The sequence below is a fragment of the Heteronotia binoei genome, chromosome 18 (genome assembly GCF_032191835.1).
Source record: "Heteronotia binoei isolate CCM8104 ecotype False Entrance Well chromosome 18, APGP_CSIRO_Hbin_v1, whole genome shotgun sequence".
NCBI classification, from domain to species: Eukaryota; Metazoa; Chordata; class Lepidosauria; order Squamata; family Gekkonidae; genus Heteronotia; species Heteronotia binoei.
Window position 1 is genome coordinate 5,448,395 of NC_083240.1, and position 26,368 is coordinate 5,474,762.

The 26,368-nt window shown below is 45.3% G+C and overlaps 1 protein-coding gene across 1 annotated transcript; it reads right to left on the bottom strand.

Moving 5' to 3' along the window:
- Positions 1-1,687: 1,687 nt before the first annotated feature.
- Positions 1,688-26,083, bottom strand: CENPS (centromere protein S). Its single transcript, XM_060258935.1, has 5 exons — positions 25,767-26,083; positions 17,470-17,593; positions 15,053-15,086; positions 7,734-7,800; positions 1,688-2,362 (listed from the first exon to the last, which is right to left on the bottom strand). Exons 1-5 carry the CDS (start codon positions 25,818-25,820, stop codon positions 2,219-2,221), a joined length of 423 nt encoding a protein of 140 aa, XP_060114918.1. The 5' UTR covers positions 25,821-26,083; the 3' UTR covers positions 1,688-2,218.
- Positions 26,084-26,368: the final 285 nt, after the last annotated feature.

The following is a 26,368-nucleotide window of genomic DNA, read 5'->3' on the forward strand; positions in this document are numbered from 1 at the left end:
TTTAATCATTTTATTTTGAAGAAGTGAACAGTGACTCACAAAAACTTCATACTCTGTTTGGCAGAACGGGCCTGCTCTGGCCTGCAGGCCCTGTTCCACCTTTACACCTGGAGAGGCTTTTCTTCCTTTCTTGGGTAACCACTGCCACCAGCTGACCTTTGTAAGGAACTGCCCACTGGGAGGATCAGTGGGACTCCCAGCTTCCCTTCCAAGTTCTGAGGCCTTGCCTGTGTGGCTCTCACAGCCCAGCGCCTGGTCACCATGGGGACCATTTACTGCCTTGTGTGCCCCTGGAGGAACAGCCTCTTGCCAACTGCCTGCCTTCCCTCTGGAGCTTTTAAAACAGAATGTCTGAGATGGTGGGGGTTTGTGTGGTGCGGAGAACCACTACCAGCACCAAAAGTTAGAAAGAATTTATTAAAAAGAAAATGTTCACAAGCGTACTTTCAGCACAGCACCAGATTGAGCGAGGGATTTTAAAAAATGGATAAAGTGCAATTCCTTTGTCCCTCTCTCTACATATGCCCTATCAGATGTTAAAATATAGGACAGGCCCTTTAGCTTAGAGACCCCATGCAGTACTGTAGTCTGAGCTGTCTGCTCATGACCTGAGTTCAATCTTGGCAGAAACTGGGTTCAGGTAGCCGGCTTGAGGTTGACAGCCTTCCATCCTTCTAAGGTCGGTGAAATGAGGACAGTTCGCTGGGGATAAAGCATAGATGACTGGGGAAGGCAATGGCAAACCACCCCATAAAAAGTCTGCCATGAAAATGTTGTGATGCGACATCACCCTAGAGTCGGAAACGACTGGTGCTTGCACAGGGGGACTATCTTTACCTTAGGAAATTACAGATCTCTACAGAGTTGCAATTACCTTTAAGGTTTCTTCAGCTGTCCAGGCCATCACATGTCTAATGGCCGCCTTCTCCTGACCTCAGTTAAGAGTTCTGTCTGCTCTGATGGACTCAGCACAAACAAAAAAATATTCCTCCTTCATTCCAGGTGTTTTATCGTCTCTCTTTCCCCCACCCACTGACCCAGTTGGGCCAGGTCAAGGAAGCTTTTCTTGACGCCTCCAGATATTTCTTCCTGAAGCCTTTGTCATCTGAATTTCTCCGTTTCCTGCTTGGGGTGAGGGACTGGCCCATTCAACTGTCTCCAGCTAGATGTATTAGCGTTTATATGAAGGTGGGCTGAGGCGAATCTGGAAAGCGACTGAGCTGACTTCTCCCCCTCCTGCCTGTTCTCTGCCCAGAGAGAGAGAGAGAAACGTTTAAAACTAATTTTTGCTCATTTCAAACCTCCAAAGGAAAAAGATGCATTTCTTCGCTCCCTGCCACAAATGTTAGTCTTTAAGGTGCTCCCTTTCTGCTGCTACAGATAGACCAACGTGGCCGCCCAGCTTGATCTAGTTTTATTCTGATCAGCTTTTATGCTGTTGGTGGCTTTTGGTATATTTTTATTGTTTTAACTTGCAATCGATAAGTCACCCTTGAGCATTTCTAAAATTATTATGAAATATCCCAGGAAGAGATGAAAAATTTATCTTCCTGTTCTCCTTATAATTAAATCACATCAGGCTAAAGAGAAAGTTGCAGAAAATTGTACTAAAGCAAGATCTTTCCGAACACTTTTTAAATGTTAATGCTATAGCTAGGACTCTTAGTATATAATTTGTAGTATTGCATTTTGGATATTAATGTTTATTGTGTTTATTTTTGCTGGCCATTGATTGTAACAATCGCTCAATCAATCACATATGAAGACACGGGGATCTAAGTCGCCCTGAGCCTGCCCAGGCGGGGAGGGTGGGATACAAATAAAAATTAATAATAATAATACTAAGTGTTATAAACAAAGCATTTGTTGACATGACCACCACTCCTTGAAGACTAATAAGTGTTCTTTCAGCCTGAACAACAAATCAAGGACAGTTTAATCAAGGACAGTTTCCCCCTGGGAAATCCAAAAATATGAAAGCTTATTCCATTTACACAGATTTCTCTTTCCTGAATTCTGTAAAGTATCCGTTTCTCATGTGTGTTTTCAACGACCAAACCAACACCCTCATAATATTGCACCTTCTTAACACCAGCCACAACGAGACCTGCTCAAAGGCAAGCAGATGCTGGAACAGTGTATGGCAATATCAGCACTTCGTTGCTGTCTGACAAAAGACAGACACTGTCCTGAGACAGCCAGAGGGGGAAAAAAGGAGTCAGGCCATGTTGGAGTCTTCACTGTCAGCAGTGGCAGGTCCCACATGCTCATCAGAGGTTCTGCCGGATGCCTTTTTTTTCTTTGCCTTTTCTTCCGTTTTTTTCAAAGTAAGCTCTTCGCTCTTTTGTGTGATGTATTTCAGCTGGAAACAAGAGAAAGCCTTTATAATTCCCAGGATCAGCCATTCAGTCACCTTTAAAAAGTAACTCTGCCTCCCCCCCCCCCCCAAAAAAAAAGAGGGAGGTGATGTGGAATCAAACAATGAATGATTAAGACTGTACAATACAAAACTAGGAAGAGGACAATTTTTTGATCATGTTGACAGGTAACTTGTAAACGGAGATAAGATTTCCAATGGGATTTTTTTTTAAAGAAAAGAAAAATACAACAGAAGACCAGCAAATCACATTAAGATTTCAGTCACTAATATGAACATATGAAGCTGCCTTATACTGAATCAGGCCCTCGGTCCATCAAAGTCAATATTGTCTACTCAGACTGGCAGCAGCTCTCCAGGGTCTCAAGCTGAGGTTTTTCATGCCTATTTGCCTGGACCCTTTTCAGTTGGAGTTGCCGGGGATTGAACCTGGGACCTTCTGTTAACCAAGCAGATGCTCTACCACTTAGCCACCGTCCCTCCCAAAGGAATCAAGGCACATCAGAAATGAGAAAAACAGTCCAAAATATTATCGGAATTTTTTTTTAAAGCCCTAACACATTGTTGCAAGTCTGTGGCTGCAGACCACGGATATAAGATTCAGAGGGCATAAATTTTTGTTGCTCTGAGAGCCACTACCAGACTTAGACGATACTGACTTTGATGGACCAGTGCTCTGATTCAGTATGGATGGAATTCTAGCAGGAGCTCCTTTGCGTATTAGGCCTGATGTAGCCAATCCTCCAAGAGCTTACAAGGCTCTTTTTTGTAAGCTCTTGGAGGATTGGCTGCACCAGGTGGGTGTGGCCTAATAAGCAAAGGAGCTCCTGCTAGAATTCCACCCCGAGTATAAGGCAGCCTTATCTATGGGGTATGAATCTCCAGTTGGTTGTCCCTTACAAATATAATCAGATTCAAGCATAGCATATTAAATGTTCTTTGTATCAAGTATTCCTTATTTATTTATTTATTTATTTATATTAAGATTTATACCCCGCCCTTCTCACCTAGGTGTCTCAGGGCGGCTTACAACACAATAATTAAAACAATTTCAGTTTAAACAATTAAAATACCATTAAATCATAATTTAGTAAAAAAGATAGAATAAAAACCGGCGGCCTATAGATACATTTTTCATCCAGGATATTTTACATTGTCAGTTAATATCATAGGCCTGCCGGAAGAGGACTGTCTTACAGGCCCTGCGGAATTGCCCTAGATCCCGCAGGGCCCGCACCTCCTCCGGCAGCTGGTTCCACCAATAAGGTGCCGTTATTGAATAGGCCCGGTCCCTGGTGGATTCCTTGCCACCAGGATGGTTACAGACACAACATGGCAGATTCCAGTGCAAGCCCCAGGTCTTTTGCTTGTACTGTTCCGCCTCGACTCCCCGATTAGAGTGACGCTAATAATAAATGTGTATAAAAAAAGGGTGCTATTAACTAGCACAGCTGCGGTCTTGGATTGTAGACAGGAGCAACTGTCTTGTTCTTCCTGACAAGACGTTCCATGCCCAATTAAGCGACGCTGCAGCTGTTAGTTCAAGGACGCGCAACTCAACTGCACCCTTTGCCCACAATTTTTTCCAAGGCAGCAACGTATTGCTCAGACAGCAGCTGGAAGGAGAAGCGTTCCTACATTCAGTTAAAATTAGAAGTCATGCTATCTGGGGCGGAGGGTGACTGACAAAATTTGGTGTTATTTTTACAAAGAGACAGTTCCATGCCAAGCCTCACAGGCAAGGCTGGTCAAAACCTACCCTGGGAATATTGCCATAGACACACATACCAATGCCGAGAAAGCCAGCGAGGTGTAGCGGCTAGAGTCTCATACTATAATCATAGAGTTGGAAGGGACCCCCAGGGTCATCTAGTCCAACCCGCTGCCCAATGCAGGAAATTCACAAATACCTCCCCCTAAATTCACAGAATCTTCATTGCTGTCAGATGGCCATCTAGCCTCTGTTTCAAAACCTCCAAGGAAGGAGAGCCCACCACCTCCCGAGGAAGCCTGTTCACTGAGGAACTGCTCTAACTGTCAGGAAGTTCTTCCTAATGCTGAGCCGGAAAACTAGTTCAAATCCCCGAAATGTGCCTCGGAAGTTTACTGGGTGACCTGAAGGCAGCCACGAGATCTTAGACTAACCTACCTCACTGGGTCGCTTTGAGGATTAAACGGCGGAAAAGAAAATTATATAAGCCACCTTGGGTCACTGCTGGGGATAAAGGTGGAGTATAAATGAAGCAAATAAATCATGAACAAAACAAATGCAGGCTGGAAACAGACACCATACGAGATGCACAGCTGCTGCTCAAAACAGCAGCTCTGTGTCTCCTTTATTTATTCAGATTGTTTGTATGATACCCTTCCATCCACAAAATGGGCCTCCGGAGCAGAGTACAACACTTTAAACACGCAGGAAAATATCATTTCAATAAAACCACTAACGTCCAGCCCCAGGAAAAGAGTAGCATTGAAACCAACAAGTTAAAATCGCTGTTTATTCACCAGCATACATTAAAAATGGAGCACCGAGCAAAGCCACCATGGAAATTTGGAACAAATCTCATAGGACAGCACAACTTGCCCAAACCCTGGTTTTAAAAAAAAAAATCTCCCTTGGGCCTTTGGCAGAACACTGCCAAAGATGGAACAAGATCCAATTGTCTTAGGGAAGAAATTCCACAGCCATGGCCTGGACAAAAGGAAAGTCCTCACCCAGGTAGCTTCCCAGAACACACACACGGGGCAAATGGAGAAGGCCTCTGATGATGATCTCTGTGCTTGGGCAGGCCCCTATGAGAGCAGGCAGTCTCTTCTTCCTCTTTCCCTCAATCACCTCTAGCAATGTAACACAAGAGGGATGCCATCACCATGACCTCAGGTCTCCCAGTCCCACGTGCTAATGAAGTGGAATGGAGGCATGTATTTTAAAACACTAAGGGATACCCTTCCCAGGCCTCGGATTCAGCGCAAGCTTACAGAAGCACAGCTCCTGAACCTTTCTGAGAGTTCCACCTCCTCCTTCCCACCTCGTCCATTGAATAGTAGGTGCAGCTGCATAACAATCCCTGGATGAGCTCCACCAACTATTTTTCTACAAAACAACCCCTGACCCTTCCCATATCTATGCTGATCTGCACGAGCTCAACACCTGGATGGGAGACTGCCTGGGAAACCACGAATGCTACCACAGACAAAAGTGAGAAATAAATGACAAATATATACCAGGAGGAAACCACAAAAGGCTGCTATTTTCAGCAGCAGCTATGCATTCTCCACAATGTCCAGTAGTCACAGAATCTGAAAAGATTCTGGAGCAATCGCTTGCTAGCATCCTATAAATCTGTTTTTGACAATTTGCTTCAAAGTTCCTGAAAATTAATTTATTTTATTTTAGTGAATTTCTATTCCGCCCGTTCCCCATAGGGCTCAGGGCTGAGTACAACATATAATAAAACAATAAAATGCAATAAAAACATTTTATAAACAGACAACTCAACAGCACTCAGATGACCATGACATCACCTATTGCCCAGCCTAGCCATCTCACAGGGATGGCAGTTTTTATTCCAGTTCCTAGCACAGATGACAGTGCTGGCTGGGAAAGCCAAGCAGATCAAGAATAGACGCCTGCAGCCACAGCTAAAAGCCTGGTGGAACAGCTCCGTTTTACAGGCCCCACAAAAGGCTAATAAGCCAGGTAGGACCCGGATCTCAATAGGCAGCTGATTCCACCAGATTGGGGCCAGAACTGAAAAAGCCCTGGCCCTAGTTGAAGTGAGGCGAGCGTCTCTTGGGCCGGGGACGGCCAACAGATGTTGGGAGGCCGAACGTAACGACCTCCTGGGCATATATGTTAAGAGACGGCCCCGCGGGTATGTTGGTCCCAGGCCATGCAAGGCTTTAAATGTTAGCACTAGAACCTTGAAGAGGATCTGGTACTCGATGGGCAGCCAGTGCAGACTGTGGCGTGCCGGCCGAATGCCCACCCGTAAAGGTGGTGCAGTCAGCAGGCGAGCCGCCGCATTCTGCACCCGCTGCAGTTTCCGGATCAGTCTCAAGGGTAAGCCAGCATAGAGTGAGTTACAGTAGTCTAGTCCGGAAGAGACCATTGCATGGATCAGTGTAGTCCGGTCCTGGGGGGATACATATGGTGCTAGCTGCCTGATCTGCTGAAGATAACAAAAGGCAGACCTGGCGACCACCATGATCTGGGCCTCCATGGAAAGGGAAGCATCCAAGGTCATTCCCAAGCTCCTCATCTTTTGGGTTGGCCCCAATGTGGCAACGTCCAAAGCTGGGAGCTCGATGCCCATACCCACCTCACCCCGACTCAGGTACAGGACCTCCATCTTAGCTGGATTCAGCTTCAGCCGGCTCTGTTGTAACCACCCAGCCATGGCTCCCAATGCCTCGGACAACTGGTCGGGGGTGGCGACTGGCCGGCCACCCAACAACAGATAGAGGTGGGTGTCATCAGCGTACTGGTGGCAACCCAACCCAAAACTTCAGGCAATCTGGGCAAGGGGGCACATATAGATGTTAAATAATATTGGCGAGAGAATGGCTCCCTGTGGCACTCCGCCTACAAGTGGATGCCGCAAGGAAGTCTGCTCTGAGCCTGCTTCGGTGGCGAGGGCGGGATATAAATAAAATGATGATGATGCTCGCCAAGCACCACCCTTTGTCTCCATCCCTGGAGAAAGGAGGAAAACCATTGTAAGGCCAACCCCCAAACTCCGGCAATGTGGCGGGTCATAAGACTGTAATCGACCATTTCAAATGCTGCTGACAGATCAAGAAGTATCAGCAGCGCTGACCCGCCTTGGTCCAGATGCTGTCTTAAGTCATCTGTGAGAGCGACTAGAACAGTCTCTTTAACCCGTAACTGCTCTGCCACCGCTTTCTCAACTACCTTACCCAGAAACGGTAAATTCGAAACTGGGCGGTAATTGCAAGGGCTCTTGGTGATTGCAAGCGCTGCCCTTCAGTAATTCCCAGTGAATTGAGAGGTCAAATGTAACAATTGGGTGCACTAACCAAGCACACCAAAGATACCGAGATACTGAATGTCACAAGGATGCTGGAACATATTCATTTTATTACATCTCTTCACGCAGTTTCACAGCTATGTTCTTGCAGGCAGCATGAATATTGTGCTGATGTGCATCACTTCACTTCAGAGGAGGACAACATTACAGAAGCAAAGTGAGAAGAGCAGTCGGCATCTACAGGCAGTGTTTGTTCTCGCTAGACTGTTATCTAATCCCAAGCAGAAAAAGCAAATGAAGCAGACGCTGAGATTTAGTTCATTTAGAAAGAATGTAATAAGACAGCAAGGCTCTCATCTCACCAATGAATTGCTCCTCCTACACAAAAGTTTCACATCTTCAGGCTTAACTGTAATTCGTTTTGCATGCCTGTGAAAGAAAGGAGAATACATATAAAGTTTACTGCCTGGTTCTAGCAGAAGAGACATAAAGGTGCTTCTACTGATAACGAAGCTGCAGAAGATATAGACAGCGTGGTTGCAGGGGGTGTTTTTAAGGGCAGCAAAGATTCTGTCAGTCTTGACACAGCAGTTTTGGAGTCACGTGTTAAGCATGTTCCAAGCCATCACACCACACTGTGGGCTTGGATAGAGGCCTGCAGAATGCTCTCTGCTCTTGTCTACCTCCACCAAGGTCCCTCCCACATCCAACCCACCCACAACTCTCACTGGCATCTTTTGGCCCCCAACACTCCCCAGAGACTTCCCAGATCTTGCCTGGGCAGTATGCTAATGAAATTAAAATTATGGCTCCTTCTTCTGTTATTTTTGACTCTTTAAGCCTGGTGGGTCATCTTGAGGATTCTGGAGCACTTTTACATTTCTGCGAGAAACTGACCATGCACTTGCAAGCCACTTCTGGAAACGGCAGGAGCTCTGTTTGAGCTGTCCTGCCCTAGTCACTGCTAAGCCTGAACTGGACTTGATTGCCCCATGAAGGCACTCTGCCTTCCTGCCTCAGCAACTATCATCCTCTTTCCATGACCACTGAGATCTTGCTGTGCTCAGAAGGAAGAGTCTGCCTTTGCCACATCCCCTTCCTGCCAAGGCTGTGTGTCCCTCAGATCACATCAGAGTCCAACCCGGAATCCGCCTCTTCAAATTGCAGGTAAGGAAACATTACAGCTTGCTGTGCTCTTTGATTTTTGGAAGGAAGGAAGAAAATCTAGCATGTCAAGAAACTAGTAAATAAGAACATAAGAGAAGCCATGTTGGATGAGGCCAATGGCCCATCCAGTCCAACATTCCGTGTCACACAGCGGCCAAATATACACACACACACACACTGTGGCTAATAGCCACTGATGGACCTGTGCTCCATATTTTTATCTAACCGCCTCTTGAAGATGGCTATGCTTACGGCCGCCGCCACCTCCTGTGGCAGTGAATTCCACATGTTAATCACCCTTTGGGTGAAGAAGTACTTCCTTTTATCCGTTTTAACCTGTCTGCTCAGCAATTTCATCGAATGCCCACGAGTTCTTGTATTGTGAGAAAGGGAGAAAAGTACTTCTTTCTCTACTTTCTCCATCCCATGCATTATCTTGTAAACCTCTATCATGTCACCCCGCAGTCGACGTTTCTCCAAGCTAAAGAGCCCCAAGGGTTTTAACCTTTCCTCATAGGGGAAGTGTTCCAGCCCTTTAATCATTCTAGTTGCCCTTTTCTGAACTTTCTCCAATGCTATAATATTCCTTTGCATGCTTGTATTTAATCTATATAGGGGGTGTTTTTATTTAAAGTGAGGAAACAAACAATGGAAACACACAAAGATTTCACAGAATGAATAAGGAGCTGGATCAAATTGTCTTCTAAATCTATTTTAAGTCTTACGTTAATAAACAAAAAAGTCAACGTGACTACCGCATCTTCTTCTACCCGCATTTCCCAAAGCTTCTGCATTCAAAACTGGTGATAAAGAAAACTTTTGGGAAAGGGTGGGTGTCCCTCATCAAACTCTACAAATGAATCTGAAAAAACAAAGCTGGCTTAGAGATCTCGCTGCCACAAGCCAGGTGCTTTGTGAGTCATTCGAGCCCTGCTTGATTTACCCAATCACACGTTTGTCCGCGATATAAAGGCTCTGATTTAGAAGCGCAATTTGCAACAAGTAAGTTGACCTGCAATGACCCAGAAGAATGAATACTCAGGCAGGCAGGGCAGGCTGCCATTGGTGGCAGAGGGTTGTGTAATCAGTACTGTAAAGTGCCCAAAATGAAAACAGTTGACGAGCTGCTGTTGGAAACTGGAAGATGGACTACGATGGATGCTTAGCCCCGGCCCTGAAAGGCTCTTCTCATAGTTCTAAAATGAGCTGGAGCAAACACTTTGGACTTCTGTGCAACAGGCAAGGAGAGGCGAATGTGTGAAGGGGGCCAGCAAGACAAGCAGCAGCAACAGCAAAGGTTAAGATGAGGGTGAAGCCTTGAAAGCGGTGTAAACGAGTTAGAACACGGTTGGAAGACTAAAGAACTTCACAATACTTCCAGAAGACCGTAGATTTATACCCCACCCTTCTCTATGAATCAGTCTCAGTGCGGCTCACAACTTCCTTTATCTTCTTCCCCCACAACAGACACATTGTGAGGTGGTTGGGGCTGAGAGAGCTCTCTCAGGAACTCCCTTTTCAAGGACAACACTGTGAGAGCACTCTGGCTAGCCCAAGGCCATTTCAGCAGCTGCAGGTGGGGAAGTGGGGAATCAAACCTGATTCTCCCAGATAAGATGATGATATTGGATTTATATCCTGCCCTCCGCTCCAAATCTCAGAGTGGCTCACAATCTCCTTTATCTTCTCCCCCCACAACAGACACCGTGAGGTGGGTGGGGCTAAGAAAGCTCTGACAGAAGCTGGCCTTTCAAGGACTACTCCTGCGATAGCTCTGGCTGACTCAAGGCCATTCCAGCAGCTGCAGGTGGAGAAGTGGGGAATCAAACCTGGTTCTCCCAGATAAGAGTCTGTGCACTTAACCACTACACCAAACTGGCTCCCTAATACATAAGCAGATGACATCACTGAAATCTAAGGCATGCTTTGACCCAGGAAAACTCAGAATGACCCAAAGGCAGTACAGAGCTCTCATACAAAGACTAAGCAGGACTCTAAATCAGCTAGGTGGCTGGCTTTCTCGTGGACCATAACAACAACACACGACGATTCTAATTTAACAGAGCTACTAAAAAAAATACAAGTAACCAATCAAAATGTGGTATCAGAAATTTCCCCCATAGCTGCTTAACTCTAGCCTGGGTACAAGTGAAAAAGAGAGGATTTTTGTCATTTTAATTGAAAGCTGCCTCAAGTAGGACTCTTGAGGAGGCAGGACAGAAATTTCATGAATGAGTGAATAATTGTGCATTCAGACCCAAAAATCATCATCCCTGCTTCTTCTTCCATCTCTTTGCTCCCATTCTGCTACTTACCCAGCCCCCACCCTTTGCTCCCTCAGTCTCCTGCTCCCAGGCTGCCCTCTGGGTCTGGAACTGGATCACCTGGATGATTCCTTCAAATGCCTTTGGAAAACCCACCGTTTCCATGAAACTTTGACCATGACTGCTTGGTCCTCCTCCCCCAAATGCGTAACTGGAATGAAGGCAGGTTCTTCCCCTAATTATCACCCATCTTCTCCTCCTTCTGCAGTCTCCCTCTGGTTAGGTTTGCTGTTGTCCAGTCCTCTGCTAGGGAGGTCAGTTTTAAGGGCATGTTGCATGTTACTGCTACATATATACCATTTTGTATTTCAATATGCCATCTGGGCCCAGTGATTGGTCAGTCCAATTAGTTCTACAACCTCAATTCTCATCTTTAACTCAGTTCTACAGATAGCCACACTGAAAACAATAGCTCCCGGATTGGTCACTACCAGTGTTCCCTCTGAGTTAGCATGAGCGAGCTTGCAGATTTTTAGCCTCCAGCTCCCATATTTTTGTCTCAGCTCAGGAAGGATGACCTCAGAGCACACTTATTTATGCAGTAGCTCACAACTTTAATGCCAGTAGCTCACAAAGCAGACTTTTTGCTCATAAGACTCTGCAGCTTAGCGAGAACATTGGTCACTACCCCATATCTGCCTTGAGTCCACCTGCAGGGAGGGCGAAATAACTAAATAAATAAATAGCAAAGAATGACTCAAGGAATTTGTTCGCTTCTCTGAAACCTTCTTATCCTCCAATAGCAATCTTTTCACTCCTTTAAGAGTTCAGCTCTCTCTCTCTCTGCCTAGGATTTGATTCTGTATTTAAACAATGCTTTAATGTGTGCCTTAATTTTTTTTTTCCTAACACCCTCTCCAAGTTCTCATTTTACTTACCTTTCTACCATCCTTTGCTCCTTGTTGGGCAAGACTTCCGCTTTTTAAAAGAAGCCATCTTGCCTTTTATAGTTTCCTGGACTTTGCTCATAAACCACATTGGCATCCTCCTAGCTTTGATGGTACCTTTCATCATCTGAGGTATCCATTATATCTGAGCTGCAATTATTGTGGATATAAATCATCTCCAAGCATCCTGAAAGGATTTGACCTTCTTTAATCTCCCTTTCAACTTCCTTCTAACTAATCTCCTTGTTTTTAAGAAGTTCCTTTTTCTGAAATAAAATGTGTCTGTGCTAATGGACCTTCTGGGCAATTTTCCACTAACAAAAACACAGAACTTAACAGCACTGCAGTCGGTCTTCCCAACAGGTTCAACAGCACTTTCCTCTCACACCAGGTCTGGGACTACTGGTTAGGACCAAATCCAGGGTCACTTCCCTTCTAGCTGGTTCTGTAACTATCACAAGGAAGAATCACTTCCGTAGCTAGAAATTTTGTCCTTTTGTTATGGCTGGGACAAGCATTTAATGTGCACCCAATGCAATAAATGCTGAAGTCACCCAGTTACAGCATCTTCCTCGTGCATTGTCTGCCATTTCTGCCTCCACCTCAAGAATGACACAAGGAATTTGTTTACTTCTCTGAAACCAACAGCAATCCTTTCACTCCTTTAATGGTTCAGTTGTCTCTCTGCCCAGGATTTGGTTCTCAAGTTATTTAAACAATGCTTTAATGTTATTTAAACAATGATTTAAAGTTTTGATCAGATACGCAGTGATACTTCCCCAGTATGGTTATCTCTGGGGCCTAATATCTTCAGCAATAGTAGTTGCAGGGGAGTAAAATCTTCCAGCGTTTTCTGGCTTGTCTGAGTCTATATTCTCTTTAAAATACAAAGCCAGACCAACCGCAATGCGTCACTCACTGTCCCTTCTACTGTGTTTATACACAGGAATACCCACATCCCTCTGATTTCCCCCCTATTCCACCAGGTTTCTGATATGCCCACTGTGTCCATGTTCACTTTCAGCTCCCTCATCTTAGTTTGGAGATGTCTGCTGTTATTTACACATAAACATCTGTACCTTGTTTTCCTTTCCAAGCATCTTTGGAACTGACGTTTTCCCCTACAACTTTCTGTCCTTCCAGAAAGGCTGTTAATATCCTGCCATTTAGTCACTGTCATGTTCTAGCCCAGGAGTGGCCAAACTTGCTTAATGTAAGAGCCATAAACTTGCTTAATGTAAGAGAATAAACATCAGATTTTTGAGAGCCGCAAGACATGAATGCTGCAAGGAAGGAAGGAAGGCAAATAGATGGGGGGAGAAGTGGAAAGAAAGCAAAATTTAAATACATTGTCCAAACTAGCTTGGCTTATGTTTCAAAGAGACAAATGCCTTCTTCAAGCTGGCTGATGGGGTGGTGGTGCTTTGAGACCAACACAATGTGTGTGAAAGAGCCATATGTGGCTCCTAATTCGCAGTTTGGCCACCCCTGTTCTAGCCTCTCCTTATTTACATGATCTGGCAAGTTTACCTCATCACTCCATCCAAATGAGTTAGCCCAAGCCAGATGCTCCCCATTTCCAGCCACCGTTCTCCCAGCAGTTAGATTAATTGCTGTTTTGTGATCTTTTTGATATGAAGGGCCAGCAGTCTGCCTGCCCTCTCTCATCCCCCACCTGCTATAAGAAGCACCTGCTGGAGTCCTACCAGACACAGCAGATGAAGGGGGATGAGGGAGATAAGACTGGAAAAGCACCGGGTAGAAGCAGCCATGGATGCCTGTCTCACACCATTGGGATAATCTAAACCTGCATGTCCAGCTTTCAAGTTGCAAAATTACAACTCTATTTACCAGGGCTATTTTTGTAGGAAGAGCCCAGCAGGAACCTATTTGCATATTAGGCCACACACCCGATGTCACCATTATTTCACACAGGGCTTTTTCGTAGACAAAGCCAAGCAGGAACTTATTTGGACATTAGGCCACACCCCCTGGCATCAAGCCAGCCTGAACTGTGTTTCTGTGCGTTCCTGCTCAAAAAAACCCCCTGCTACTTACCAGTACTCTAGCAAAAAAAAAAAAAGTTTCTAGCCTTCAAAACTCAGTTTCATAAAAATAAAAATGTCATAGCAATCATTCTGCGCTACTGACAGCTCTAATTTGACAGACAGGAGCCCATCAGTTGTGAAGACGGGACAGACTCTTCTGAAAAGCTGAAATCAAAGCACCTACCTACTTAGCTTGGCTCTTGAAGGGGTTCTATTTGCTACTAACAAAAGGGGACTCTATGACGGCTGTTTGCCGCTGCTTAGCCATACACCTGCATGCAATTACATTAGGCAGAACACAATTCACGCACAACGCTCCACTCCGCAGGCAAGGCACCACACAAAGGCGTCATTATCCTCCAGGCAATTTGCCTTTTGTGCGTGTGTTGTGTACATACATTTTCTCGCTTTATACCAGCTTCCAGAGCAAATTCCGAGAATAAAAAAGGGAGGGGGGAAATCTCTACCAAAGAATCCAGAGTCAATGAGAGATACACACATCTAGGAGAAATGCAACCACTCTTTTGAGCCAAGTTCTCAGCGAAGATTCAGAAGAATGGCGGGGGGGGGGGGGGGTTGATGCAAGGGAGAGGAAGAAAAGCTTACCGGTTTGAATCAAAGCCCTGCATTCAGACTACAAAATAATGGCCCCTGACAAAACATAAATGGTTTAATCAAAGCCTGATTCTTAAAACTCGACATCAGCTAGCTTCTGGGGAAAGCAGGGAGAAACTTTTAAACGTTTAGATTTTTTTCACCAGACTCTACAGAGTGCTCCGAGACTCACAAAACACTGATGCTGGACTTGAGCAGATAAAAAGGACAAGAGTGGATAAAAAGCCACGCAGCTGGGGGTGGGGTGGGGTGAAAGTCTGCATTCAGGAGGGAGGGAGAATGGAAATTAGCCTCCCCTTCCTTTTCCATTAATAAAATTCTATTTGGAGCAGAAAGCAGGAGTAATCTGGTTCTCCCTAAGTCCACCTCTGGAGGGGGGAAGGGGGCTTTTAATTTTTAGTCTGCACATCCTACATCACTGGAGGACTCAGCGAAGGGGAGGGTGGGAGAGAACTTTGGTTGCACTCTTCCACTTGCACATGCCCCATTGGATCCAAATCACTGCCTCTCACAATAATTAAAAAATAGCAATTTAGTGTGGCCTGACTTGAGAGCTTAGGTCAAATGAGTCGACCATTAAAGATCACTCTCCCCCCCCCCCATTTTCTTTCTTTGTATTACATCTTTCCATGGTACTTACTTAGCAAACCTTTCAAGGTCCTGCGCAAAGGTATCTGGAAAGAAAAATAAAAAGTTATCTCAAACTCTTTCCCCTCACCCAAGGTCTAGAAGAAGAATGATTTCATTAACTTGATCATGTACGCTAGCACAATATATATGGCTAATCAACCTTTCTTATTGATCTGATAAATTCCACTATATTAAGCTTCTCACTGACTGAATTATTGACTGAGCTGGTGCAGAAGCACAGAACATGCACAAACATTCCAGCTGCTCAGGGACAAAGCAGTTAAAAGGTCTGCAGCAATTATTTGTGATACGCCAGGAGCTTTTGAACTCGTCAGTATGTATTCTCTATGTAGGCAGTTTATTTTGCAGCTTTTTATTTTGATCATATTGTCTTGTTATATCTACCTCTTGAACTTTGCCTGTCTGAATCTGATCCTAGGATAACGGTATAGATGTGTTGTTATAGGTTTTTGTTGGGGGTGGGGGGGAGTTAAAGGGTTCAGATTTTGTTAAAATTTGACTGCACATGTTGTACATCATTTTTAAACGTTTAATTAAAAAAAGAGAATACAAAAAAAAGGAGTGTTCAGTTTGGTTATGTGTGATGAAACCTCATGCAGGTTCTACAGCTAGAAGCAGATTTGTAAGACAAAATGTAGAGCAAAAAGAGGTCCAGAAAGTACAAATGCTCTGAGGCAAAGTATGCAGAGAAGAAGACCGCAGATTTATACCCTGCTCTTCTCTCTGAATCAGAGTCTCAGAGCGGCTTACAATCTCCTTTATCTTCTTCCCCCACAACAGACACCCTGTGAGGTGGGTGGGGCTGAGAGGGCTCTCACAGCAGCTGCCCTTTCAAGGACAACTTCTGCCAGAGCTATGGCTGACCCAAGGCCATTCCAGCAGCTGCAAGTGGAGAAGTGGGGAATCAAACCTGGTTCTCCCAGATAAGAGTCTGCTCACTTAATCACTACACCAAACTGGCTCTCAGGTGTAGGGAAGGCGACTGAAGGAAGACTGCAAGGAAGCAATTTGCTGAGAAGCAAAACTGGACAAAGAGGTAGATAAAAAAGGAGGCTTGAAGAAAAAGACAGGGTAGTGAGGCAACTTCACACAGATTTTAATTAATCAACCCAGCCTTTGGCTGCAGACTTCAAGTTACTGCTGTGACCATCCTTTGCTAGATCAGATGCTACTAGAGAACACATGGTATATGAAAGCATAATCAGGACAATGTCCCCTGTAAATCTCACTCACCAAATATACATTTTCCTCTCAGAATGAAAACAAAACTGCATATGCTGAATTCTCTCTTTTGAATAATTTTTCTCCAAGATTGCAGCTCGGAAATAAATGTAGACTGTTGGGGAGCAGACTGGGAGAATAGTACGGAAATTTATAGAAGGAGGAAAATACACATAGGAAAATAGGGAGTGAGCGCATGGGAAGTGTGTCTTGAACCAGGGACTCTAACAGCAGTGCCCAGACAATCTTATTTCTCCACCACCATCACAGGGAGCAGACATGTTCTGCTGTTTATCTACCCAGCTAGCCAGAAGGTGGTACTGTGGCTTCCAACACAGCAGGAATCAAATAACACAAGGAGCCATCTGAACTAATTAAGCACTAATTCTGGCATGTTTATTCCATCTGAGCATATTGGTGATGGTGGAAAGTGCAATCGAGCCACAGCTGACTTATGGCGACCCTGTAGGGTTTTCAAGGCGAGAGACATTCAGAGGTGGCTTGTCATTGTCTACCTCCACGTCACAATCCTGGTACTCCTTGGAGGTCTCCCATTCAAATACTAGCCAAGATTGACCCTGCTCGGCTTCTGAGATCTGATGAGATGGGTCAAGCTTGAATTATCAGGTCAGATCATCTGAGAATCTTAGTCAGGTGCATTCACAGACTGCTATAATTCCCACTCCTTCCAGAGACAGAGAGAGAGACACACACACAAACACACACACACACACAGATTGATTCAGAATCTCAGGCATCAAGTTCCCCACTCTGAGAGGAGCTACCACAAGCCACTGCATATCCTTTTCCAAGTTTTCCTTCCCCATCAAGAGGACTAGAACCATTTTTAAGGAAGGAGTTTGCTGAGATTCTAAGTATGCCACATTCTACACAGAATACCAAATCTCGCATATATGTATAGAACACACAGAGCTCTGAATACAAAATACACTGCTAAAAGCAACAGTTAAGTTAGATGTGTGGGTGGGGGGGGGGAGTGATGTTTGGCCTGTTGTATGAGGGACCTTTCAGAACTTGTCTAGGACTCCCTCTAGTGCTAGGAAAAGCAAAATAAATAATCAAGGCATCTCCAGAACATCTGCAATTACAGTTCTATATTATGAAAAGCATTAAAATGCAGATTGCTTTGACGGACAACTATAAATATGCACAGAAAAGCCATACCACACTGTCTGAAGGTGATTTCAGAAATAGCAGCAATCGCTTGTTTACTAAACTGGATCTCTTTGTCTTCTGCAACTTCTTCACAGAGGCAAGCGACGGTGTAGTGCACAGCAGCCCTCAATCTCTGGAGAGGATGGAAAGGAAAAACATTACAGAATACACTTTGTATTCCCACACATTGACTCTCTCACATGCCACATCAGGCCGGCACATCTTGTGATCCACTGGCATGCAACAAAAACAAAAGGTTTATTAAAGGCTAAACGTGATATAAGATTTATAACAGGGGTGTCAAACATGCAGCCCGGGGGCCGAATCAGGCCTCAGTGGGCTCCTAATCAGGCCCCCGAGCAAATGGCTTTTGTCTGCTGCCTTCTCCCTCTCTCTTGCTTCCTTCTGCATCTGACCTTGCTTTGCAAGGCTTACTCAATTGCACAGAAGCTAGAGAGCAAAACCTCTATTTTCTCCATTGGCTGAGGCACCTCCCCCCCCTTCCTGGTCCCTTGGGGAGGGAGGGAAAGAGCCAGAGCTTCCTTTGCCCAGTTCCCTGGATCCCATGGGTGAAATACAAAGAAAGCACCTTTAAAACCAACAAGTGCTAATGTTTTAAGCATGTTTTTAAAGTTTTTTTTAATTTTTTTAAAAACTTCAGTCATGTTGTCTGTGTCCTTTAAAAAGTTTATGTCTCTGCTACCTAATCTTAAATAGGTACACACATGGTCCGACCCCAACACAGCCCAGCCCAGCAAGGTCTCATTTATGTCAGATCTAGCCCTCGTAACAAATTAGTTTGACACCCCTGATTTAGTTTGACACCCCTGACACACAGGCTGCCCCTGTGCCGGACCCGGAAATTGCAGCTGGTGCAGAATGCCGCGGCCCGGCTGTTATTGGGCCTCCCAAGATGGGGGCACATTCGGCCGGGTCTTCGGGCTCTGCACTGGCTTCCAATAACATACCGGGTCCGGTACAAGGTGCTGGTCATTACCTTTAAAGCCCTATATGGCCTGGGACCTGCCTACCTGAGGGACCGTCTCTCCCCACATGTCCCCCCAGAGAGTACTGAGGTCTGGGACCAAAATCTCCTTAACATCCCCGGGCCCAAGGAAGTGCATCTCAAGACAACTCGAGACAGGGCCTTTTCTACAATGGCCCCTATGTGGTGGAACCAGCTACCGGAGGAGGTGAGGGCCCTGCGGGATCTTACTCAGTTCCGCAGGGCCTGTAAGACGACCCTCTTCCGGTTAGCCTACGCCTGACTGGACAAATGTAGCTCTCTAGATATCTGTGATACTGTATAGTTAATATTAATTTTAGGTTTTTAGGTTTTTAAATGTCGATTTTAAATGTAACTAATTTATTCCGATTTTACTGTTTTATTGTTTGTTGTAAGCCGCCCTGAGCCACCCGTGGGAAGGGCGGGATATAAATCCCGGAATAAATAAATAAATAAATAAATAATATCATGCATAATGCCAGAGGCGACCCTAGATTGTCTGGCACCCTAGGCAAGGCTAATTGCTGGTGCCCCCCCTGCACTGATAACGTCACCGAGTCACATGGGAGTGCCCCCAGAAGGCCGGCACCCTAGGCAATTGCCTAGTGGCAAGGCCGTCCCTGCATAATACAATACTGGAACTCAGGGAAAAATCCAATTACGTTTGGGCATCTGATTCACAGCAAAAGTACTTTTTCACCCAACATTAAACTTGTAATATTGATTTTACTGTGTATTTGATTGTTGGAAGCCGCCTGAGTCCTGATTGGCAAGGAAAGGAGTGGAATAGAAACTGAATTAATCAATTAGTTAAAGATAGATGATACATAGATGATAGGTAGACAGACAGACAAACAGACAAGGGCTGCCAATCTCCAGGTGGTTAGAAGATTAGCCACAAGGCACCAAACATATAAATCTTTATGATAAAGTCAACAGATCTGTCAGGCACTGGACCAGGAGGATTTAACATCAGAATAAATCCAAAATCTTCAAATATCACTTTCATGGTCCCAATGCAATAAAATGTTTCTCATATCACAACTCTTATATACACAGCAACAGGAAAAACTGGTATGCTGGTCCTGTTTCACTGCCTGCTTTTTCCAGACTTATTCAAATCCAAAGTGACTTCAGATCTTCATACACATAAGCCCTTCACAGCATTCAGTGCCTGACACATCCGTGGGTATTGATTTACAATTTGAAAGAACTGGAGGACAATTTGTGAAGACTTTGTTCATAAAGATTTATATCATAAAGATTTTGGTATAACTGACTCAAGAGGTGTTCTTGAACACAGTGCCTTGCGGCTAATCTTCTACTCTCCTATCTTTGTGACTCTCCGAGGATTGCAACAGAAATCAGTTCACCTGGAGGAACTGGCTGCTTTGGAAGTGGACAATATGGCATCAGATTCCACTTAAGTCCCTCCCCTCCCCTCCCCAAACCCCACCCTGCCCAGGCTCCACTTCCACAAATCTCCAGGAATTTCCCAACCCAGAGCTGGCAGCCCTAACACACACACTACATATAAATTGATACATAGATGCATCTAGAAATCTATGCACACTAGGGTTGCAAGGAAACATTTGGGGACTTTGGGGGTGGAGTCAGGATACTTTGTGGGTGGAACCAGGATCAAGGTTGTGACAAGCACCATTGAACTCCAAAGGGAATTCTGGCCATCACATTTAAAGGGACCGCATGCCTTTTAAATGCCTTCATTGGAAATAATGGAGGAGCGGGGCACCTTCTTTGGGAGCTCATAGAATTGGGCCCCTTTGCCCAATTCTTTTGAAATTGGGGGGTGTTTTAAAGAGAGGCACCAGACGCACTTTACTTTTTTGAGGAGATGCACCAGCACTTTACTATCTATTTGCCTAAGTTGCGCCAAGTATTCGAATTACAGTTCTAAGTGGTGTCAATTATCTGAAGTTGTGCCAAAGCCGTGCCAATTAGCTGAAGCCGTACCGTTTGAATTGTGGTCTCGGGCTGTGCCAGTTGTCTGAACTATGGTTCTTTGTTTTAATCTCTATGTTTTATATTGATGAGACAGTTTGCCGTAATTTTGTTGATATGCTTTATTTATTGGCAGAGCAGTTTTTAAACTAAATCTTTATTGGCAGAGCAGTTTTTAAACTAAATCTTGGGGAAAGCCGACAGGAGATGGAATGTCTCTGGTTCGGGAGGACTCGTCTCAAAGAGATGAAGGGTTGGCTTCTATTTTTCTACCGAGTAACGGATCAGAGTTGTCCACTGTGAGGGTGACAAACAGTATGGACTGTCTGCTAGAGTCTCGAGGCGGCAGGAGAGAGGTGGCGGGCCTAGCTTGCTTGGGAAATTATAAATGTTTGTATGCAAATGCTAGAAGTGTCCGAAGTAAAATTGGTGAATTGGAATGTTTAGTGTTGGGAGAAAACATAGACATTGTGGGAATTTCAGAAACTTGGTGGAATGAGGAGAATCAGTGGGACACGGTGATTCCTGGATATAAGTTATATCGGAAGGATAGGGAGGGAAGGGTTGGAGGTGGGGTGGCTCTGTATGTCAGAGAGGATATACGGTCCAGTAAGACTGAGGTCAGAGAATTAGATTCCCTTTTAGAAATGCTTTGGGTTGAAATAGAGGGCCCAAAAGGAAATTTAACTATGGGAGTTTGTTATCGCCCACCAAATCAAAAGAGAGAGGACGATTATAATATGATGGAGGGATTAAAGATAGCGGCTAAACGTAAAAACTGTGTCGTAATAGGTGATTTTAACTACCCGCAGATTGATTGGGTCAATATGTGTTCTGGTCGAGAGAAAGAGATTGAGTTTCTTGATGCTCTCAATGACTGTGCTATGGAGCAGATGGTCTCAGAACCTACCAGGGGTGGGGCGATCCTGGATCTGGTCCTAAGTAATGCCCAAGACTTGGTGAGAGACGTAAAAGTGATTGTGCCGCTTGGGAACAGTGACCATAATGTTATTGATTTCACCATTTGTATAAATAGGGAGTTGCCCAAAAAGACCGCCACAACCACATTTAACTTTAAAAGGGGTAAATTCTCTGAGATGAGGAGGCATGTGAGGAGGAAACTGAAAGGAAAGGTAAATACGGTCAAAACCCTTGGGGAAGCTTGGAGACTATTTAAAACTATAATCCTAGAAGCTCAGATAAAATACATACCACAAGTTAGGAAAGGCACAAACAGGTATAAGAAGAGGCCAGCATGGTTAACAAACAAAGTAATGGAAGCTGTAAAAGGTAAGAAGGACTCCTTTAAGCGGTGGAAAACCAGTCCAAGTGAGATTAATAAAAGGGAACACAGGCAGTGGCAAATCAAATGCAAGACTGTGATCAGGCAGGCAAAAAGGGACTATGAGGAGCATATTGCAAAAAACATAAAGACCAACAATAAAAATTTCTTCAAATATATTAGAAGTAGGAAACCAGCAAGGGAAGCAGTGGGGCCCTTGGATGACCATGGGGTAAAAGAATTACTGAAGGAGGATGGGGAAATGGCTGAGAAGCTGAACGCATTTTTTGCCTCCGTCTTCACCGTGGAAGATGAGAAGTGTTTGCCCGCCCCAGAACCACTAATATTGGAAGGGGTGTTGAAAGACCTGAGTCAGATTGAGGTGACAAAAGAGGAGGTCCTACAACTGATAGACAAATTAAAAACTAATAAGTCACCGGGTCCGGATGGCATACATCCGAGAGTTCTGAAAGAACTCAAAGTTGAACTTGTGGATCTTCTAACAAAAATCTGTAATCTTTCATTGAAATCTGCCTCCGTTCCTGAGGACTGGAAGGTAGCAAATGTCACCCCCATCTTTAAAAAGGGTTCCAGAGGAGATCCGGGAAATTACAGGCCAGTCAGTCTGACTTCAATACCGGGAAAGTTGGTAGAAACCATTATCAAGGACAGAATGAGTAGGCACATTGATGAACACGGGTTATTGAGGAAGACTCAGCATGGGTTCTGCAAGGGAAGATCTTGCCTCACTAACCTGTTACATTTCTTTGAGGGGGTGAACAAACATGTGGACAAAGGAGACCCGATAGATGTTGTTTACCTTGACTTCCAGAAAGCTTTTGATAAAGTTCCTCATCAAAGGCTCCTTAGAAAGCTTGAGAGTCATGAGTAAAAGGACAGGTCCTCTTGTGGATCAAAAACTGGCTGAGTAATAGGAAGCAGAGAGTGAGTATAAATGGGCAGTCTTCGCAGTGGAGGACGGTAAGCAGTGGGGTGCCGCAGGGCTCGGTACTGGGTCCCATCCTCTTTAATTTGTTCATAAATGATTTAGAGTTGGGAAGGTGAGCAGTGAAGTGGCCAAATTTGCAGATGACACTAAATTGTTCAGGGTGGTGAGAACCAGAGAGGATTGTGAGGAACTCCAAAGGGATCTGTTGAGGCTGGGTGAGTGGGCGTCAACGTGGCAGATGCGGTTCAATGTGGCCAAGTGCAAAGTAATGCACATTGGGGCCAAGAATCCCAGCTACAAATACAAGTTGATGGGGTGTGAACTGGCAGAGACAGACCAAGAGAGAGATCTTGGGGTCATGGTAGATAATTCACTGAAAATGTCAAGACAGTGTGTGTTTGCAATAAAAAAGGCCAACGCCATGCTGGGAATTATTAGGAAGGGAATTGAAAACAAATCAGCCAGTATCATAATGCCCCTGTATAAATCGATGGTGCGGTCTCATTTGGAGTACTGTGTGCAGTTCTGGTCGCCGCACCTCAAAAAGGATATTATAGCATTGGAGAAAGTTCAGAAAAGGGCAACTAAAATGATTAAAGGGCTGGAACACCTTCCCTATGAAGAAAGGTTGAAACGCTTAGGGCTCTTTAGCTTGGAGAAACGTCGACTGAGGGTGACATGATAGAAGTTTACAAGATAATGCATGGGATGGAGAAAGTAGAGAAAGAAGTACTTTTCTCCCTTTCTCACAATACAAGAACTCGTGGGCATTCGATGAAATTGCTGAGCAGACAGGTTAAAACGGATAAAAGGAAGTACTTCTTCACCCAAAGGGTGATTAACATGTGGAATTCACTGCCACAGGAGGTGGTGGCGTCCACAAGCATAGCCACCTTCAAGAAGGGGTTAGATAAAAATATGGAGCAGAGGTCCATCAGTGGCTATTAGCCACAGTGTGTGTGTGTGTGTGTGTGTGTGTATATATATATATATATATATATATATATATATATATATATATATATATATATTTGGCCGCTGTGTGACACAGAATGTTGGACTGGATGGGCCATTGGCCTGATCTAACATGGCTTCTCTTATGTTCTTATGTTCTTATTGTTATTGTAATGCTCTCAATGCTGTAAGCCACCCTGAACCCACCTTGTGGGATAGGGCGGGATATAAATCGCAAATTAAATTAAAAATGCTATGCTGAAACTTTGGTGCCTCTACCCCCCCCCTCCCCCCAGATACTCATGGATCAATTCTTCATTATACCCTACGGCAGGGGTGACCAACAGTTTTTTTTGCCTACAACTCCCATCAGCCCCAGCCAGCATGGCCAATGGCTGGGGCTGATGGGAGTTGAAGGAGGGACGGTGGCTCAGTGGTAGAGCATCTGCTTGGGAAGCAGAAGGTCCCAGGTTCAATCCCCGGCATCTCCAACTAAAAAGGGTCCAGGCAAATAGGTGTGAAAAACCTCAGCTTGAGACCCTGGAGAGCCGCTGCCAGTCTGAGAAGACAATACTGACTTTGATGGACCGAGGGTCTGATTCAGTATAAGGCAGCTTCATATGTTCATATGAAGGCAAAAAAACATCTGGAGAGCTACTGTTGGCCATCCCTGCCCTATGGGAATCAGTCTCCATACAGCAGATGTGTTGAACTCATTTGTTATGAGGGCTAGATCTGACATAAATGAGATCTGGTCGGGCCAGGCCATGTTGGGTTGGGCCGACCCATGCTGGACTGGGCCATGTGTGTACCTTTTTAAGATTAGGGAGCAGAGATATAAATTTTATAAAGTACACAGGCAAAACCAAAATATATATTTTAAAAAGCTTAAGACATGCTTAAAACATTAGCACTCATTGGTTTTAAAGATGCTTTCTTTGTATCTCTTCCATGGGATCGTGGGAACTGGGCAAAGGAAGCTCTGGCTCTTTCCTTCCTACCTTGGGGGATGTGCGGGGGCCTCAGCCAATAGAAGGAAGAGAGCTTTGGCTCAGTAGCTCTGCAGTGCAGTTGAGAGAGCCTGGAAAAGCAAGCTCTCCCTCCCCCCGTTCCTCCCCAAAGGAGGAGCCTCAGCCAAGGGAGGAAATAGAGACTTTGCTCCTGCGCAATTGAGCAAGCCTTGCAAAGCAAGCTGTGATGCAGAAGGATGAAACAAAAATCAACTGTGCCAGAAAGAACAAAAACCAAGTCTTAAGGAAATTTACAAATTTATCAAAAGTTCTCAATTCATGCCATAAAAATCCATTACAAAGGAAATCCCACACATATACAGTCCACAAAAATCCATTCTGATACGTCGACTCCTGAAGAAATTTGCAACTCCCAATGGGTCAAAAAACCTCCTCCTTCCTCACAACACACAAGGAGTCCAACCAACTACATGTGTGTTGTAAGGAAGGAGGAGGTTTTTTGACCCATTGGGGGTTGCGAATTTCTTCAGGAGTCGACGTATCAGAATGGATTTTTGTGGACTGTATATGTGTGGGAATTTCCTTTGTAATGGATTTTTATCTCATGAATTGAGAACTTACGATGAATTTGTAAATTTCCTTAAGACTTGGTCTTTGCTCTTTCTGGCAGTTGCTTTCTGTTTCATCCTCTGACTGTGCAGCCACTGATGGACTTTACCTGCGATGCAGAAGGAAGCAAGAGAGAGGGAGAAGGAAGCAGAGGACAGCCAGTCGCTGGGGGGGGGGAGGACCCTAATTCGGCCCCCGAACTGCATGTTCGACACCCCTGCACAGAGCAGGAGTGGCCAACGACAGCTCTCCAGATGTGTTTTTGCCTACAACTCCCATCAGCCCCAGCCATTCGCCATGTTAGCTGAGGCTGATGGGAATTGTAGGCAAAAAAAAAAAACATCTAGAGAGCTACTCTTGGCATGGAGAACAACGGAGTGCCCAGCAAGCATTTCCCTTCACTCCCTCCCCTACTACCTAATAACCCTGAAGGGGGGGAGGCCTCCAAACTGGGGGTCCCCCGCCCCCAACTGGGGATTGGCAACCTTAACACACACACATGCGCACTCCCCCCCATTCCTCTCAAGCCGAGTCGGTGAAGAAAAGCCTCCCCGCAGCCCTCCTTCGCTGTACCTCCGAGTCTGAAAACTCCTCCTCCGTCTCCTCAGACTCTCTTCGTCGCGCCATCTTAAATCGGGGGGAGGGGAGCAAACTGGGGGGGGGGGGGGGGAAGCCCGCCAAAACACTCCCCCTGAAAGAGCCGGCGGGAGGGCGGGGAAAATGGCGCTCGAATTTCCCGCCCTCCGCCGGCCGCGGCCCTGAGGAAAAGGGAGGGGGCGGGGCGGGGCGGGGAGGGGGCGGGGCGAGCGGCTGAGGCGGTGGCTGCTGGGGGTTGCCAAGTCCAGTTCAAGAAATACCGGGGGGATTTGGGGGTGGAGCCAGGGTGTGACAGTAGAACAAAGCAGGAGTCCTCTTTAAGAAGGGTTGCCAAGTCCAATGCAAGAAATATCTGGAGACTTTGGGGGTGGAGCCAGGAGACTTTGGGGGTGGAGCCAGGAGACATTAGGGGTGGAGCCGAGATCAAGGCTGTGAAAAGCATCATTGAACTCCAAGGGAGTTCTGGCCTGGGGGTGGAGCCAGGAGACATTAGGGGTGGAGCCAATATCAAGGCTGTGAAAAGCATCATTGAACTCCAAGGGAGTTCTGGCCTGGGGGTGGAGCCAGGAGACATTAGG